The sequence below is a fragment of the Drosophila subpulchrella genome, unplaced genomic scaffold, assembly GCF_014743375.2.
Source record: "Drosophila subpulchrella strain 33 F10 #4 breed RU33 unplaced genomic scaffold, RU_Dsub_v1.1 Primary Assembly Seq354, whole genome shotgun sequence".
Lineage (NCBI taxonomy): Eukaryota > Metazoa > Arthropoda > Insecta > Diptera > Drosophilidae > Drosophila > Drosophila subpulchrella.
This window is the reverse complement of record NW_023665577.1, coordinates 1,910,289-1,924,282: the sequence shown is the minus strand read 5'-3', so window position 1 is coordinate 1,924,282 and position 13,994 is coordinate 1,910,289. Positions and strand designations below refer to the sequence as shown.

Sequence of the window (13,994 nt, the reverse complement as noted above, 5' to 3'; positions counted from 1 at the left end):
AGTTAATGTTATGGCCGCCAGCCATAGCTTTAAGCTGTTCTACTCTATTTTCCATATAAAGAGTGTAAAATAAACGATGTGGTATACCGTCAAACAATCACTCGTATATTTTTTAGTTATTCTAGAGTGTATCTTGCGTTTCAAATAAAAAACAAGGAAGTTTTTCAAAAAATATTCTTGTATATATTTTAAAATGGGTCTATATAATTAAAACAAAGAAAAAGGTGATGTTAAATATAAAAATAGGAACTCTCGCTTAACTTTTTGAAACATTTATATGTATTTAAATACCTTTTACGTTGACGACATTAAAAACTGCTACGGTAATTATAAACAATGTTATAACATAACTTCAAAATTTATAATATCGATTAGATTTTTAATTTCATATAATTTTAAAACAAAATGTTGTTAAGTTTTGAGTATTTCTCGTAACAAGGAACTTCTAATTATGATATTTATAACACAATTTTATTTATATTCTATAAGGATAACCAAAAATAGTGATCCCGAAAAAGTTTTTAAATGTGTGTTCTCCAGACCTAGTACCCTAAGAATTTAAGACATTACTTTGGAGTCAAAACCTGCCTGCGCCCAATTTTAATCTCAAAACTTTTGTTGATCCCCAGCTCGCGTGGAAATAAACCGCACTGTAGCGCAGATCTATTACAACTACTACACCCCGATGGCCCTCGTGAATGGGGCGCCCATGTACCTGACCTACCCGAGCATAGAGCAGGGTCGCTATGGGGCGCACTTCACCCACCTGCCGCTCACCCAGATTTGTCCGCCGACGCCAGAGCCGCTGGCCCTCAGCCGCTCCCCGAGCAGCCCCAGTGGCCCTTCGGCCGCCCACAACCAGAAGCCCTCGCGTCCGGGCAGCAGCAACGGCACCGTGAACTCCGCCGCCTCGCCCACGATGGTCACCACAATGGCCACCACCTCATCCACGCCGACGCCGATCCTCAGCCGGCGGCAGAGATCGCGATCGGCCACGCCCACTACGCCGCCCCCACCCCCGCCGGCGCACAGCAGCAGCCACGGAGCCTACCACCACGGTCACCACCTGGTCAGCTCCACGGCTGCCACGTAGCAGTATCGCAACGTTGCTGCCGCCGTGGCAGCAGCAGCAGCCGCAGCTGTCCTCTTTGTGTAAGTATTACTCACATTAGGAAATTAAGAAACAGAGCTAAAACTGTTGAAAAAATTATGTTCTAAAATTCAGCAAAGATTCCCTTCTTTCAACATTTCATAAAGATCGTGCTGCTCGAACCAAATACTCGTTTATGTTATATCTCGAAATCAGTTGAGTTAGAAATGAAAAAGTAACAATAATGGGTGCCACAGAAATCGCTAGAGTTTTGAAATCACTTCGAAATGTTATTTTTAGGTGTCTAAAAGTATACAGTGAAAGCAATGAACGAATTCTTTGTTCTTGTGGGCTTAAAATATATTGTTGCATACTTTTAGACACCTTAAGTGACATTTAAAAGTAATATCTAAATCCTAGTGATTTCTTTGGCACCCTTGAAAAAGATTTAGTTCCTATTAAATACGACGGTTTTTTCGATAAATTTTTACCAGTATAATTATTCTTCTAAATTAACTTCATTCCCTTTTAAGTAATCCTTATGCCAACTCTTTTTCCATTCTTTGAAACATGCCAAATAGTCCCTTTCCGTTATAGCCATTATCGTATTCTTCAATTTTTGTTATCTCCTCGAAACGCGTTTTCCGGAGTGGTCTCTTGAGTGGTGGTTGCGAAACAAATGGTCACAAAGAAATTATAAGATGTTTTGAAAATCTGTTGGATCCAAACGGTGCAAATATGGTATGAAGCTGATATAAAGTAAAAAAAAACAAGGAAGAACGCTATAGTCGAGTACCTCGACTATCAGATACCCGTTACTCAGCTAAAAGGACCAAAGGAAAATGGAGATATGCAGCAAAGCGAGGTTGAAATGCGCCACCTACCGGCGGTAGACAGATTTAAGCGTTGTGGGCGTTAGAGTGGGCGTGGCAAAGTTTTTTTTGGATCAATAGATAGGTATGGAGAAGACCAATACATTTCAGTTAAAATTTTGTATCTAGCATGAATATTGTGGGCGCCACAGGCTTGGGCGGTTTGTGGGCGTTAGAGTGGGCGTGGCATATTCGCGTGACAAACCTGCGCTGCGCTCAAGCCTACGGAATCTAAATCTGAATTCCCATTTCTCTATCTTTGATATTTTCCGAGATATCTGCGTTCATATTTACGATTTTTTGAAGTTTGTGGACGGTTTGTGGGCGTTCAAGTGGGCGTGGCAAACTTTTTTTTGGGTCAATCGATAGGTATTGATGAGAACAATACATTTCAGTTAAAATTTTTATTCTAGCATGAAAACTGTAGGAGCCTCAGTTTTGGGCGGTTTGTGGGCGTTAGAGTGGGCGTGGCACTCTGCTGAAACAAACTTGCGCTGCGTAAGAAGATCAGGAATCTGCACGCCTAATCTCAATAGCCTAGCTCTTATAGTTTCCAAGATCTCAGCGTTCATCCGGACGGACAGACAGACGGACAGACGGACAGACGGACAGACGGACAGACGGACAGACGGACAGACGGACAGACGGACATGGCTAGATCGACTCGGCTAGTGATCCTGATCAAGAATATATATACTTTATGGGGTCGGAAACGCTTCCTTCTGCCTGTTACATACTTTCCGACGAATCTAGTATACCCTTTTACTCTACGAGTAACGGGTATAATAAATATACAAATTTTAAATATTACAAAACATGGTAATTTATTAAACGCCAGAAGAATTATATACGAAAGGTTGTTAATAGAAAGGTTAACCCCTTCCATTAAAAAATATATATATTTCGTTGGGAATCTCGTAGCTCCGAGTTTTACCCAAATTAAGCGCAAAGCTATATATTTCTGTGAGTGCAAAACATGGTTTCATAGAAAAATAATTTGTTATAATACAAAAATGTTTCAGTTATTATGCAGAACAGCATCGCATTGAGAGTTCCAATTTTGTGTGAGCCTCATACGTAGTCTCATTAATAAATTAAAGTTTAAATACACGTAGATATATTTTCTCACCTGTACATGGGTTTCAGGTAAAATATGTAGATAATATAGTTACATATATACTTTCTCTAGGCGTTAGTTCCGGTACTCAGACCGCTCCTGTTTCTGCTTCCACACTTGCAGCTCATTCGCATGCTGGACCAGTCGCGTTGCCTTTAATCAAATCAATTTCGCAGCATAGTTTTATGTTCACAATTTGGGTGGCTGGCTCATTTCGGTCCCTACTCCCTGGTCCCCGAACCAGGTCCCTTCTATCCCGTAGTTTAAGCCCGTTGAACGGGTTGCAGTCGAGCTGTCGGTTGCACTTCCGCACTGCGCACGAAAGTATGCAATGGCTTTTTCATCATTTGTCCTGATGACTCTGCAACGTGGGCAACAAAAGCTGCCTCGTCCTGGTCCTCGTCTCGATCCGGGCTCGAGATGAAAAACAATTCCTCTTGGCCCGGCCCGACCTGCCCCCATTTCGCACTTTTCCTTTCCTGGCTGACAACTGAAGCATTTTGGCATTTTCTTGGTGCGCTGCCTTTTGCAGTTGCTTAATTCGGAGAGGCAAGTGTTGAATTTCCATGCTGCTGGCATTGGTATTTTTATACCCGTTACTCGTAGAGTAAAAGGGTATACTAGATTCGTCGGAAAGTATGTAACAGGCAGAAGGAAGCGTTTCCGACCCCATAAAGTATATATATTCTTGATCAGAATCACTAGCCGAGTCGATCTAGCCATGTCCGTCTGTCCGTCTGTCCGTCTGTCCGTCTGTCCGTCTGTCCGTCTGTCCGGATGAACGCTGAGATCTTGGAACCTATGAGAGCTACGCTATTGAGATTTGGCGTGCAGATTCCTGAGCTTCTTACGCAGCGCAAGTTTGTTTCAGTAGAGTGCCACGCCCACTCTAACGCCCACAAACCGCCCAAAACTGTGGCTTCTACAGTTTTGATGCTAGAGTAAAAATTTAAACTGAAATGAATTGTTCATAGCAATACCTATCGATTGACCCAAAAAAAAGTTTGCCACGCCCACTTGGACGCCCACAAACCGCCCACAAACTTCAAAAAATCGTAAATATGAACGCGGATATCTCGGAAACTATCAAAGATAGAGTATTGGGATTTCAGATTTAGATTCCGTAGCTTTGTACGCAGCGCAGGTTTGTTATGCGAATATGCCACGCCCACTCTACCGCCCACAAACCGCCCAAGCCTGTGGCGCTCAAAATTTTTATGCTAGATAAAAAATTTTAACTGAAATGTATTGGTCTCGTCAATACCTATCGATTGATCCAAAAAAAAATTTGCCACGCCTACCCTAACGCCCACAATGCTTAAATCTGTATTCCGCCGGTAGGTGGCGCATTTAAATCTCGCTTTGCTGCTTGCATATCTCCATTTACCTTTGGTACCTTTAGCTGAGTAACGGGTATCTGATAGTCGAGGTACTCGACTATAGCGTTCTTCCTTGTTGTTTATATTTTCATTGATGGACAATACGACGGGCTAGGGTTTTGTTCCCAGCGTTTGAGCATTTTGTAGCCTTTTGTTTTGCTAAACGATTTGCTTTAATTAAAAACTCAAGTGGCGCCAAGGGCTTCTCCAGTTGCCCCCTCGAAAAGGGGGATCCCATTCCCATTCCCCAGGCATCCAAACATCAAAACTTACGCTTCGCACATTCTGTTATTTTTTTGTGTTTTTCGGTTTCCTATTTTACGATTCGCCCTGGCAGACCGCGAAGACGACACTTCAGAATGCATATTTCAATGTTTTGGTCTCGTCCAAGGTAATAAAATATTCGCATTGCGGAATTATGAAAGAGCAGAGCATTGGCATCTAAATCTTGTCTAGAAACAGAGCTGCGTTCCTGGCCCTTCGATTGTTTTGGGCCCATTAAAACCGCAGCCCAGCGAACTCCTGTCACCTCTCGCCGCACTCCTGTGGCATATTGCTGCATCAAAGGGACGGTTTTTATGGGTCTGCATCATAAAACCGAAACTGAATCGCACGATAGCTGCGTGAAAATATTTTTTCTCGTCTGTTGGCGAATATCTTTGCCCTCTTCTAAGCCTAGAACTTCGGGCTGCAATTAAATGTTCCCTTTGAGGGGCGGGCGAGACTACAAAGTCAGGCAGTTGAATCTCGTAAAACTATCGCAAAGTTCGTTTAACTCTGACAAATCAAACTTATTAAAAAGAGCCGGTTTGAAAAAGACGAAAAAATAAGGCAAATACATCGGCAGCAACAAACAATTATTTCGGGCAAAACTGAAAGCCATAAAAGCGGGCAAACAATACCGAAAACTTTTACGAGCCTCGGGGAGATCCTGCGAGCAGCAGTTCCTGAAAGCATTTCATTTCGAGGAGAAGCAAACGCACACAAGGAGCAAATATCCTTGCAAATGGCACTTCAATTCCGTTGCAACTCGCTTTTGTTGCCCTGGCAAAAATGGCAATAAATGCATAAGTTTCCATTTTACGATATTTTGTTTCCATTTGCCGCCGCGCACTTTCCCAGACCATCCTCCTCACCTCAATCCACCGCCCCCAGTGCACTGGGAGAATATCCAACGCCCACCGCCTTCTGCTTTTGGTCTAATTATACTCGCTACCTAATTTGTTTAAGCACATTTAAGGTGTATCGTACATGCCGTAAATTGACTGATGCCTTGGCTTTGGCACATCAAAAGTGTCAGGCGAACGGGCAGAGGTATAAAAATACTCCGCCAAAGATCTCTGTTTCGAGTACATGCCACCGCAAACATCAAAGTGACATATAAACATGACAAAAAATGTTTAAGCACCGCTGGTTAGAGAGTTTGCAAGGCCTATAATTAAAACTGCAATCCCTTCAAACATTTAAATAAAATATTCTTTGTTTTATGCACCGAGTGTCCCAGAGGCGACCAAACTTTTCTTCCGCCTTTCCTTAAATTCTTATTTAGATTAAATACTTATTTTATTTAATTTATTATATAGAAAAAAGAGTTCATCATAGGTGTAGAGGCTGTAAAAGAAGTTGCTTGATTCCTTCAAGCAAGGAAAGATTAAATGAAGATTAACATTAATATTACTTGAATGAGAAATCAGAAGTTAAATTGTAAAAAAGATTGAACAAACTCCAGTTTAATATTATCACTCTAATCACATTTTGATTTTTCATTATTTTATATTAATTCATTTTATTATATTTTTATCTTAAAATAAATATTAATATAACAAATTATATTAATTATATTACATATTAATATTACAAACCAATACCGAAAACTTTGACGAGCTTTAGGAAGATCCATAAACTTTAAGATATAGTTGCACTTTTATTTGTTTTGTACTGATGAGGTAAATCTTATCGAACCCATTGATTAAGATGTAAATGCTGTAAAAGCATTTGCATGATTTTTGTCATCCAAAGAAAGATCTCAAACCCATTCAGATTACTGACTTCCGGTTCATTTTCTCAAGCAGCAACTTTGTAGCCCTCTCAGTACGATGTCCCTTTCGAAGATTATGCATAAGCATAAGCAACAAACATTATACATTATATTTTGAATATTATTGTTGCCATACATTTCCGCCGATTTCTAATTTCCGCCGAGTTGCCATTAAAAAAGGAGTAAATCGCCCCGTTTTTAATGCCCCTCAGTCATCATCGTCGCCTGAGAGCGAGCCTGTTCTTGATACCCGGGGCTGCCATAATAAATGCAATGCTAGCCATAAAAATAAAGCACAACAAAATAAAGGAATAAAAACAAAAATGTTATAGTTTTGAGCGAGCGCGGTTCGAGGCTCCGGTTTCAGCTTACGCTGCTCGAATTTCGCCCTGAGATTCCCCCTGTGTCTGCCCCATTTGGACAGCTCCTCCTACTCCTCCAGCTCCAGCTCCACATCCAAGGCACTCCAATCCTCCGGTCGGGTTCGAAACCGCTCACACATCCATTTGTTTTTCGGCGTTCGTGTTTATTGTTCCTCGACGTCTTGCGTGCTGAGCGCCCTTCGGTGTTTATGGTGCCGCGTTACGCTTCCTCTTCTTTGGCTCTTTCGGTTTTTAGTGGACACGCATTATTAAAAAATAAACAATAATGTATGGTGTATACAAAACCAGAAACCAAAGCAAACCAATCCGAAACGATCCGAGCCGCAGTCAGCTTAACTCAAGGGCCTCAAAAATCATTTTCAGCTACTCCTTTTTCAGTGGAAACTTTTTCGTGGCCTCGTAAAAATTCGACTCAAGCTGCAAAGGCAAATAAAAAAGACATAAAGACGCTAAGCTCCAGAAGTACAGGGAATACGGAGTACTCTATGTGCTAAGGATAGCTGTCCTTTAAGTAATTGAATCTTATTTTAAAACATAACACAACATCTTTAAAATAAATTTAAAATGGAAGCCCAAATACATTATTTCTTGGCCATTAATGGTATTCATTTTTTAGACATCTGTACAAGCCCTAAGAATAATTTCAACAAATTGATATAACTCATCTTTTTAAAAATCTTGTTTGTCAATAGAAAAGCTAAGGTTGTGAAAGATATAATAAATTGTATAATACTGAAATCATAATATTAATACAAAAATTAAATATAAGTACTATCAACTTACAGTCCTTGGTAAATATATGCACTCACAAAGAGGTAAAGATGTTTCTAACAAATTACAATTTATTTTTGGATTTTTCCATTCGTTTACCATTTCCAATTCATTGTTTATTGATTTTTCAAGTCTCTTAAATTTTTGGCTTTATAGGGCAGGGTGGGGAAAAAGTGGTTTTCAATGTTATCTTGAGCTCAAATGACGACGACAATTAGAAATCAGGCAAAACGAATCGAGAATCGAGATTCAGCGCCTGCCGCATTATCTTAAAACGCGTCGTAAAAATCACATTTCGCATTATAAAATCAAGCTCTGGGGTCGGAGCCCAGCTGCTTCCCATATTGTGCGGACCTGGCTGCCGTTCCGTCCTATCCAATCCATTCCATCCCGGCCACTTGGTCTTGTCGTGGGCAACGGTGGCTATAAAATTTGCTTTTACGAGCGCCAGAGCGCAGCTCATTGCCTAAGAGTCCGAGGACATGGACTGAGCCGCTGGTAAGCAGGTAAGCTGGCCCAGGACATCTTGGCCCGGTGTCGTCTTCGCCTCAGCTGCCTTTGACTGACTGTCAGACATTACAATGATTTTAATGGCTTTTATGGCCGAGACAGTGCACCCATATGGGCGCGCTGGGATCGTTGGCATTAAAAATAGGTTTACGCCGCACTCGCGCTTAACCATATTGCCAATGCAATTTCGAATTTCTAACTAATTAACAAGCTGACACACTTATTCAAGTGTTTTTCCTTAATAATAATATTCTTTCCTTTTTATCTTCTTTACAGCGATAATTAGGTAAAATAAGCGTCTGTACTGGATATCATTTCAAAGGATGACCCCAACATACCAAGAGTGACAGAAAGCTCCAGCTTCTGCAGAATGTTATTTAATATTTAACCAGGCTTTGACATAATTCCATCGATATGTGAAAATCAGAAAACACCTAGATTATGAAATTGTACTCCCCAGAAATCCTTTTCAAATTGATCTCAAAAAAACTAAAAATAAACGTAAACCAGTCTTAAAAATGATGAACTAAACTCCACTGAGAGTTATTATAAGCAATGACGAATATGTCAGAAGTAGCTCTTCGTGAACACATGTATTGTACATAACAGTTTAAAGTCTCTCTGCAAGGAAATAATCAAGAATCTTACATATATCGATCGGCACATTAAATCTTTTTTAAACCATAGGCACAATTTTATATTAACAAGTTCTAGTCCTAAGCAAGAGCACTTAAAATCGAGATCATTATTGTATAGCAAGCGAGTTAAGGATTGAAAAGATTATCAGATCACTGTTATAAAAATTTTTCCATATACATAAACATGTGTAGTTGATATGAGATTATCAGATGGAAACTCACATTTTATTTAACTCCTCTTAAGAATACTTTACATTTTTCGTGGGCTGTGCGCTGCCATGTGAAGAAAGCATGCGGTTTATTATTACTTCTTGAGAACTGTTCTGGCTGATCTGTAGCGTACATTTCTTAGCTTAAGAGAATACAGTTTCCCTTTACACATCAAACAATTCTTTTGTACAGTTTGACAAAAACCAAATATGTTATGCTATTCAGAATGTAGTGGAATTTAATTGTATCCGCTTAAACAAAAAACGCGAAATATTAAAATAAGGACATCAAAACTTAGTAGAACACATTTCAATTTTAATGGAACTCATTATAAATCACCAAACACTTAAATCGGTATTCTAGTTAATTTTTAAACAAAAGCTTCGAAACAAAGAAATAAAAACATAAAGAAAGTTTACATTCATCTTGAATAAATATTTCGCTGTAAATAAACATAAAAGCGGTTTTTTCGAAATGCTTACATGGAACGACAAGTAAAATTATAAAAATTGAACAGCCGTATGAAGGTCACATTCCAAACAGACCTTTAAGGTCGTCTATGGTGAGTTTGGAACTAACTGTGGAGCCTGTAAGGACGCCATTTGCAAGCTCCAACTTCTTATCTTGCAGGGCTTTGATTCGCTGCTCAACAGTGTCCACGCACATGAACTTGTAGATGATTACGTCTTTTTTTTGGCCAACGCGGTAGATTCGGTCCTGGGCCTGAGCCTCCAACTGGGGATTCCAGTGGAGGTCCAAGAGCAGTAAGTGATTGGCCCCAATTAAGTTCAAACCCACACCGCCAGCAGTGAGGGATAGCAAAAGAACGCGCTTTGGATTTTTCGGGTCGTTGAACTGGTTCACAATGTCCTGTCGGTTTTTCACCGGAATGGATCCATTCAGCGACAGGGTCGGCACACTGTCCTTATGCAAATGATCGCGCAGAATGTCCAACACTGATGTCCACTGCGATACCACTATGGCCTTATCGTCCGTGCCCCTCAAAATCGATGTTTTGAGTATTTTTATCACGTGGGATATTTTTGAGGAAGGGCGGTTTAGATTAAATACCGGGTTTGTGCGCTTAAGGAGATTCTTGGAAGCCTTGGCGATACGAGCTTCATCTGCCCCCAGCGGAAGGCTGGTATCGCCTCCAAAGGCAGCAGAAGGCTGAGATTCGGTGGAGTTGTCTGTGATAGCCAGTTTATTGAGTTGTGCCAACAAGTCGATTTCCGGCGAGTCGCTGTCACTACTGTGCCCGTCCACATTTTGGGCATCTTCTCCATCCAGCATCTAAAAAATAGTTTATATTAGATACTACAAATACAAATTTTGTCGAATACACTATGCAATATAAAAAAAATATACCGGGTTCGTTTGCCATGAATATTCTAAAGATATTCTGGGATGCTACAGAAGCAGTGGCGGATCCAGAGACGATTCTTGGGAGGGGGAAATTGAACTTATTCTTCGATTTGGGGTTCAAACTTATTATTGCGAGAGAAATACAGTACAAATTATAAAACAAAAATTATCCATCCCAATTTTTAGGTAAACAAAGTGGTTATATTTGAAAAGTCAACCATATGCATGCATTACTGTTCTGTGGTTCTGTGGTTCCAAGGGGATCCGCCACTGTACAGAAGTCTCTTTCAACTAATACTAACCGAAAAATTGAAAAAGATTTCTTTAGCAATATAAATATATAAAAGGTCTCATATAAAAATGAGATTTCAGTAAATTTAATTTAAAGAATTCAACAATTAAGAACTTCCTTTTGAATAATTCGGTCTTAAAAATTTCGCATCATAAACTAGAAATCTGTTGAGACAATAAACACAAATATCTGTACACGAAAAAACTATATTTCTGTTAAAATCTGTTTAAAAATCACGTTATCGCAATCAGAATATTTATAAATATTTTAACCTCAACTCACCGCGTCAATCAGTCCGGGATGACAGCAAATCTGCCGCAGGCGCAGCAATAGCACCAGAATATCATGAGACTTTACCTCCCGTTTGCTCCCGGCCATTTTAGAGAACTTTTCGTGCATTTTATAGTATGCACCATTGGGATCTTTAATTTGATTGTAGGTCGGTTTGTTGGCATCGCTCCTGTAATTAAAGTCCGTGTCCTTCTCGGCACGCTGATGGAGAAACTGAGCAAAAAGGGTCTTAGAATAAGTCATCACCGTTTGGTAAACATTCATCTCTTCAGTGCCCAGCGAAATCTCCATCAAGCGCAGCTCCTTGTTGGGCAGATTGTTCAGCTTGCCATCCAACTGGAGCTGTGCCTTGGTGCGCCTCAGCATTAGCGACTTCATCAGCAGATTGAGGCGGTTCTGACCGCCAGCGCTCTTGTTGTCAATCCACTTCTTCCATGTGTGCAAATCATCGAAAGGAGAGCAGCGCAGAAACTTCAGCAGCGCGTACACATCGAGCTCCTTGTTTTGGATAGGAGTACCAGTCAACGCCCAACGGTATTTTCCCCGCAAATCGCTTACTGCCAGTGATGACTGCGACTTGTGGTTGCGCACCACATGAGCCTCATCCAGGATGATTCGACGCCACTTAACGCCAAACACGGCGCTCAAATTCTTGTGCTCCCGTGCCACAATTTGGTATGTTGTCACCACGATGTCGTAGGTGCGAAGGTGCTTGCCCTTGGTCTCCCGGTTGTTGCCGTGGTGCACGCAAACGGTCAGCTTATGGCGGGCCACCTTGGATTCCACTTCGCTCTCCCACTGACGCAACAGGCTGGCCGGGCACACCACCAAAGTGCCACCCTTGTGGGCTGAAAAATTTGAAATAAATCAAATTAAATCAAATCGAAACAAAAAACCTACGGATTTATCATAGTAGAGACACTTACTGTCCTTGCGACCCTTTGAGCTCCATCCGCCTGTACTTTTGCGTTTTTTGTTTTTATCATCGTCATCGTCTTCGTCACTGCTATGATCTTCACCCTCGCCCCTTTCCTGCCGATTCTTGCATGCCAGCACGGATGAGATCATGGTCAAGGTCTTGCCCAGGCCCATGTCGTCAGCCAGAATTCCTCCGCGAGGAAGCTGACGTTCGCGCCACGACATCCAAGCTAAGGCATGCTTTTGGTGGTCCATAAGCGTTACTTTTAAGCCCTGGGGATCCTCCGCCAGTACTTCGGGACCAGGGCAATCCTTCAGTGAACCATGGAGGTCCTAAAAAGACATTGATTAGTTGCAATGCAGTTTGATGGAGCGAGTTATTTTGCAGGAATCCTGTTTTCAGGTTTTGAATTCTTAATCTTGGCCTGCCCTTGGACAGCCGCCGCACAGTAACTCGTGCCCAGCGACCGCCAAATATGAGCATGCTACTCAGATATCCGTTCTGACTCATCACTTGGACAAAAAATAAAAGGTTAAGAAGTACTAGCATTATCCGTTGAAAATATTAATAATGCAATTAAAGATCTACGAACACAAGACTATTTTCCACCAACTCTACGCTTTTACCAAATTTATCCTACCTTCAGAGATTCAAGGGTCAATGCCTTCTGGTTATTGAACGTGGCCATTCCCTGGGCTCCCGTGTAGACGGGCTGTATCTGATGGACCGCCGCCGACAACTCGTCCCAGTCTGGTGCGTCGACTAATGGGGCTCTAGGTGCATTAAATGCTGGCTTAACCACCTTGATGGCGGGCACCTTGCTCGGCTCCACCTTTAGTCCGCTCACGTATTGAGTAACCCCTTCGAGCTCCTGGCGGAGAATGTCGATGCGTTTTCTAATCTGGCTGCCTCTGTCGGGTAGCTTGTGGGCCACTTTTTCGAACAACTTTTCCGCGTCGGACAGCTGAACACGCTTTTCGGCCAGCTTGCGTATCTCCTCTTCGTAGACCGCCTGGCTGACCACCTTCTGGTCCTCGGTCTTAACCCGCGAGCGACGTTGTGCGCCGGGCGAAGTCCTCTGCTTAAGAGCCGCCTGTATCGTGGGCTGGCTGAGATTTTTGGTGGTCTTAACCACTGGAGCGCCAGCGCTACTCCTGGGCGAGTAGGACCTAGAAGGACGCATAAACGGAGGGCCGGACATGTTCTCTTTGTTGTAGCTGGCTTCTTCATCCGTACTGGATAATATCTCAATGGGTGTCTCCCTGTTGCTGAGTATGAGCACGTCACTGCCACTGGAGTCGTTTTGGGGCTCAAAATCCGCAGCTCCGAGGGTCGAATGGAGGGTCTCTTGGATATTGCCCGCGAAGTGGGTTGTGTAGCGCGGCACAAGATCTTCGGTAGCGGCTGCCCGGGGCGTCTCCTCCTTCTCATCGCTGTACTCGATCTCGCTGTCGCCATCGCTGAAGTCGGCGACACGCACGCCAGTGATGCTCATGCGAGTGCTGGGAGACAGGGCGCGTTGTTCCAGCTCTTCGTCGTCATCCTCGCTTTCCGAGGGGATCGCCAGTGTCTTCTTCTTGGTGATTCTGGCGAGTGAATGCACGCTGTCGTTCAGCTCTTCTTCCTCATCCTCGGTATCGGAACTTATCCCCAGTGGCTTCTTTTTGGTGCTCCTGGCGGGCGGCCTGACAATGTCGTCCTCAGAGTCGCCCGACCCCTCCTCGGTATCCTCCGATTCCCCCGATTGCTCCACCAGCTGGGACTCCTCCTCCGACTCCGTTTCATCTATGACCACGCCATCGCCCTTGCTATTTTGGCTGACGGGACGCGAGGATTTGCTTGATCGCCCTAGATCGCATGATAAGTAATCGAAACAACTAGCATCAGGTACCGCATCCAATTCCTCCCAGCAATTACTCACCAGAGCTCGTGTTGTTAACCACCGAAATCTCCTCCTCGTCGCTGTAATACTGATCACTTTCACTGGACATTTTTGGACAGCTACTTTATTAAAAATGCTTGGGAAAACAGCGCCATTTAATTCAGAATGACAGCATGTTGAGGTTGCCACCTAACCGAAAGTGGCCAGAATCTATCGATATTTCACAGGGATGGACTT

General features: G+C 42.5%; 2 protein-coding genes across 3 annotated transcripts in view; one reads left to right on the top strand and one right to left on the bottom strand.

Annotated features, from left to right (window-relative positions):
- LOC119560312 (protein doublesex) overlaps window positions 1-8,715 on the top strand; it is a 53,801-nt gene extending 45,086 nt beyond the window's left edge. For both annotated transcript variants that reach the window (XM_037873687.1, XM_037873686.1), the window contains exons 4-5: window positions 630-1,152; window positions 8,437-8,715. In XM_037873687.1, coding sequence (XP_037729615.1) covers window positions 630-1,093 — 464 coding nt within the window. In that variant the 3' untranslated portion in view covers window positions 1,094-1,152; window positions 8,437-8,715. The remainder of the gene's footprint in view (window positions 1-629; window positions 1,153-8,436) is intronic.
- A 750-nt stretch (window positions 8,716-9,465) lies between these two features.
- On the bottom strand, window positions 9,466-13,954 carry LOC119560310 (transcription termination factor 2). Its single transcript, XM_037873684.1, has 5 exons — window positions 13,797-13,954; window positions 12,516-13,723; window positions 11,883-12,207; window positions 10,948-11,804; window positions 9,466-10,301 (listed from the first exon to the last, which is right to left on the bottom strand). Exons 1-5 carry the CDS (start codon window positions 13,864-13,866, stop codon window positions 9,537-9,539), a joined length of 3,225 nt encoding a protein of 1,074 aa, XP_037729612.1. The 5' UTR covers window positions 13,867-13,954; the 3' UTR covers window positions 9,466-9,536.
- Between the last annotated feature and the right edge of the window lie 40 nt (window positions 13,955-13,994).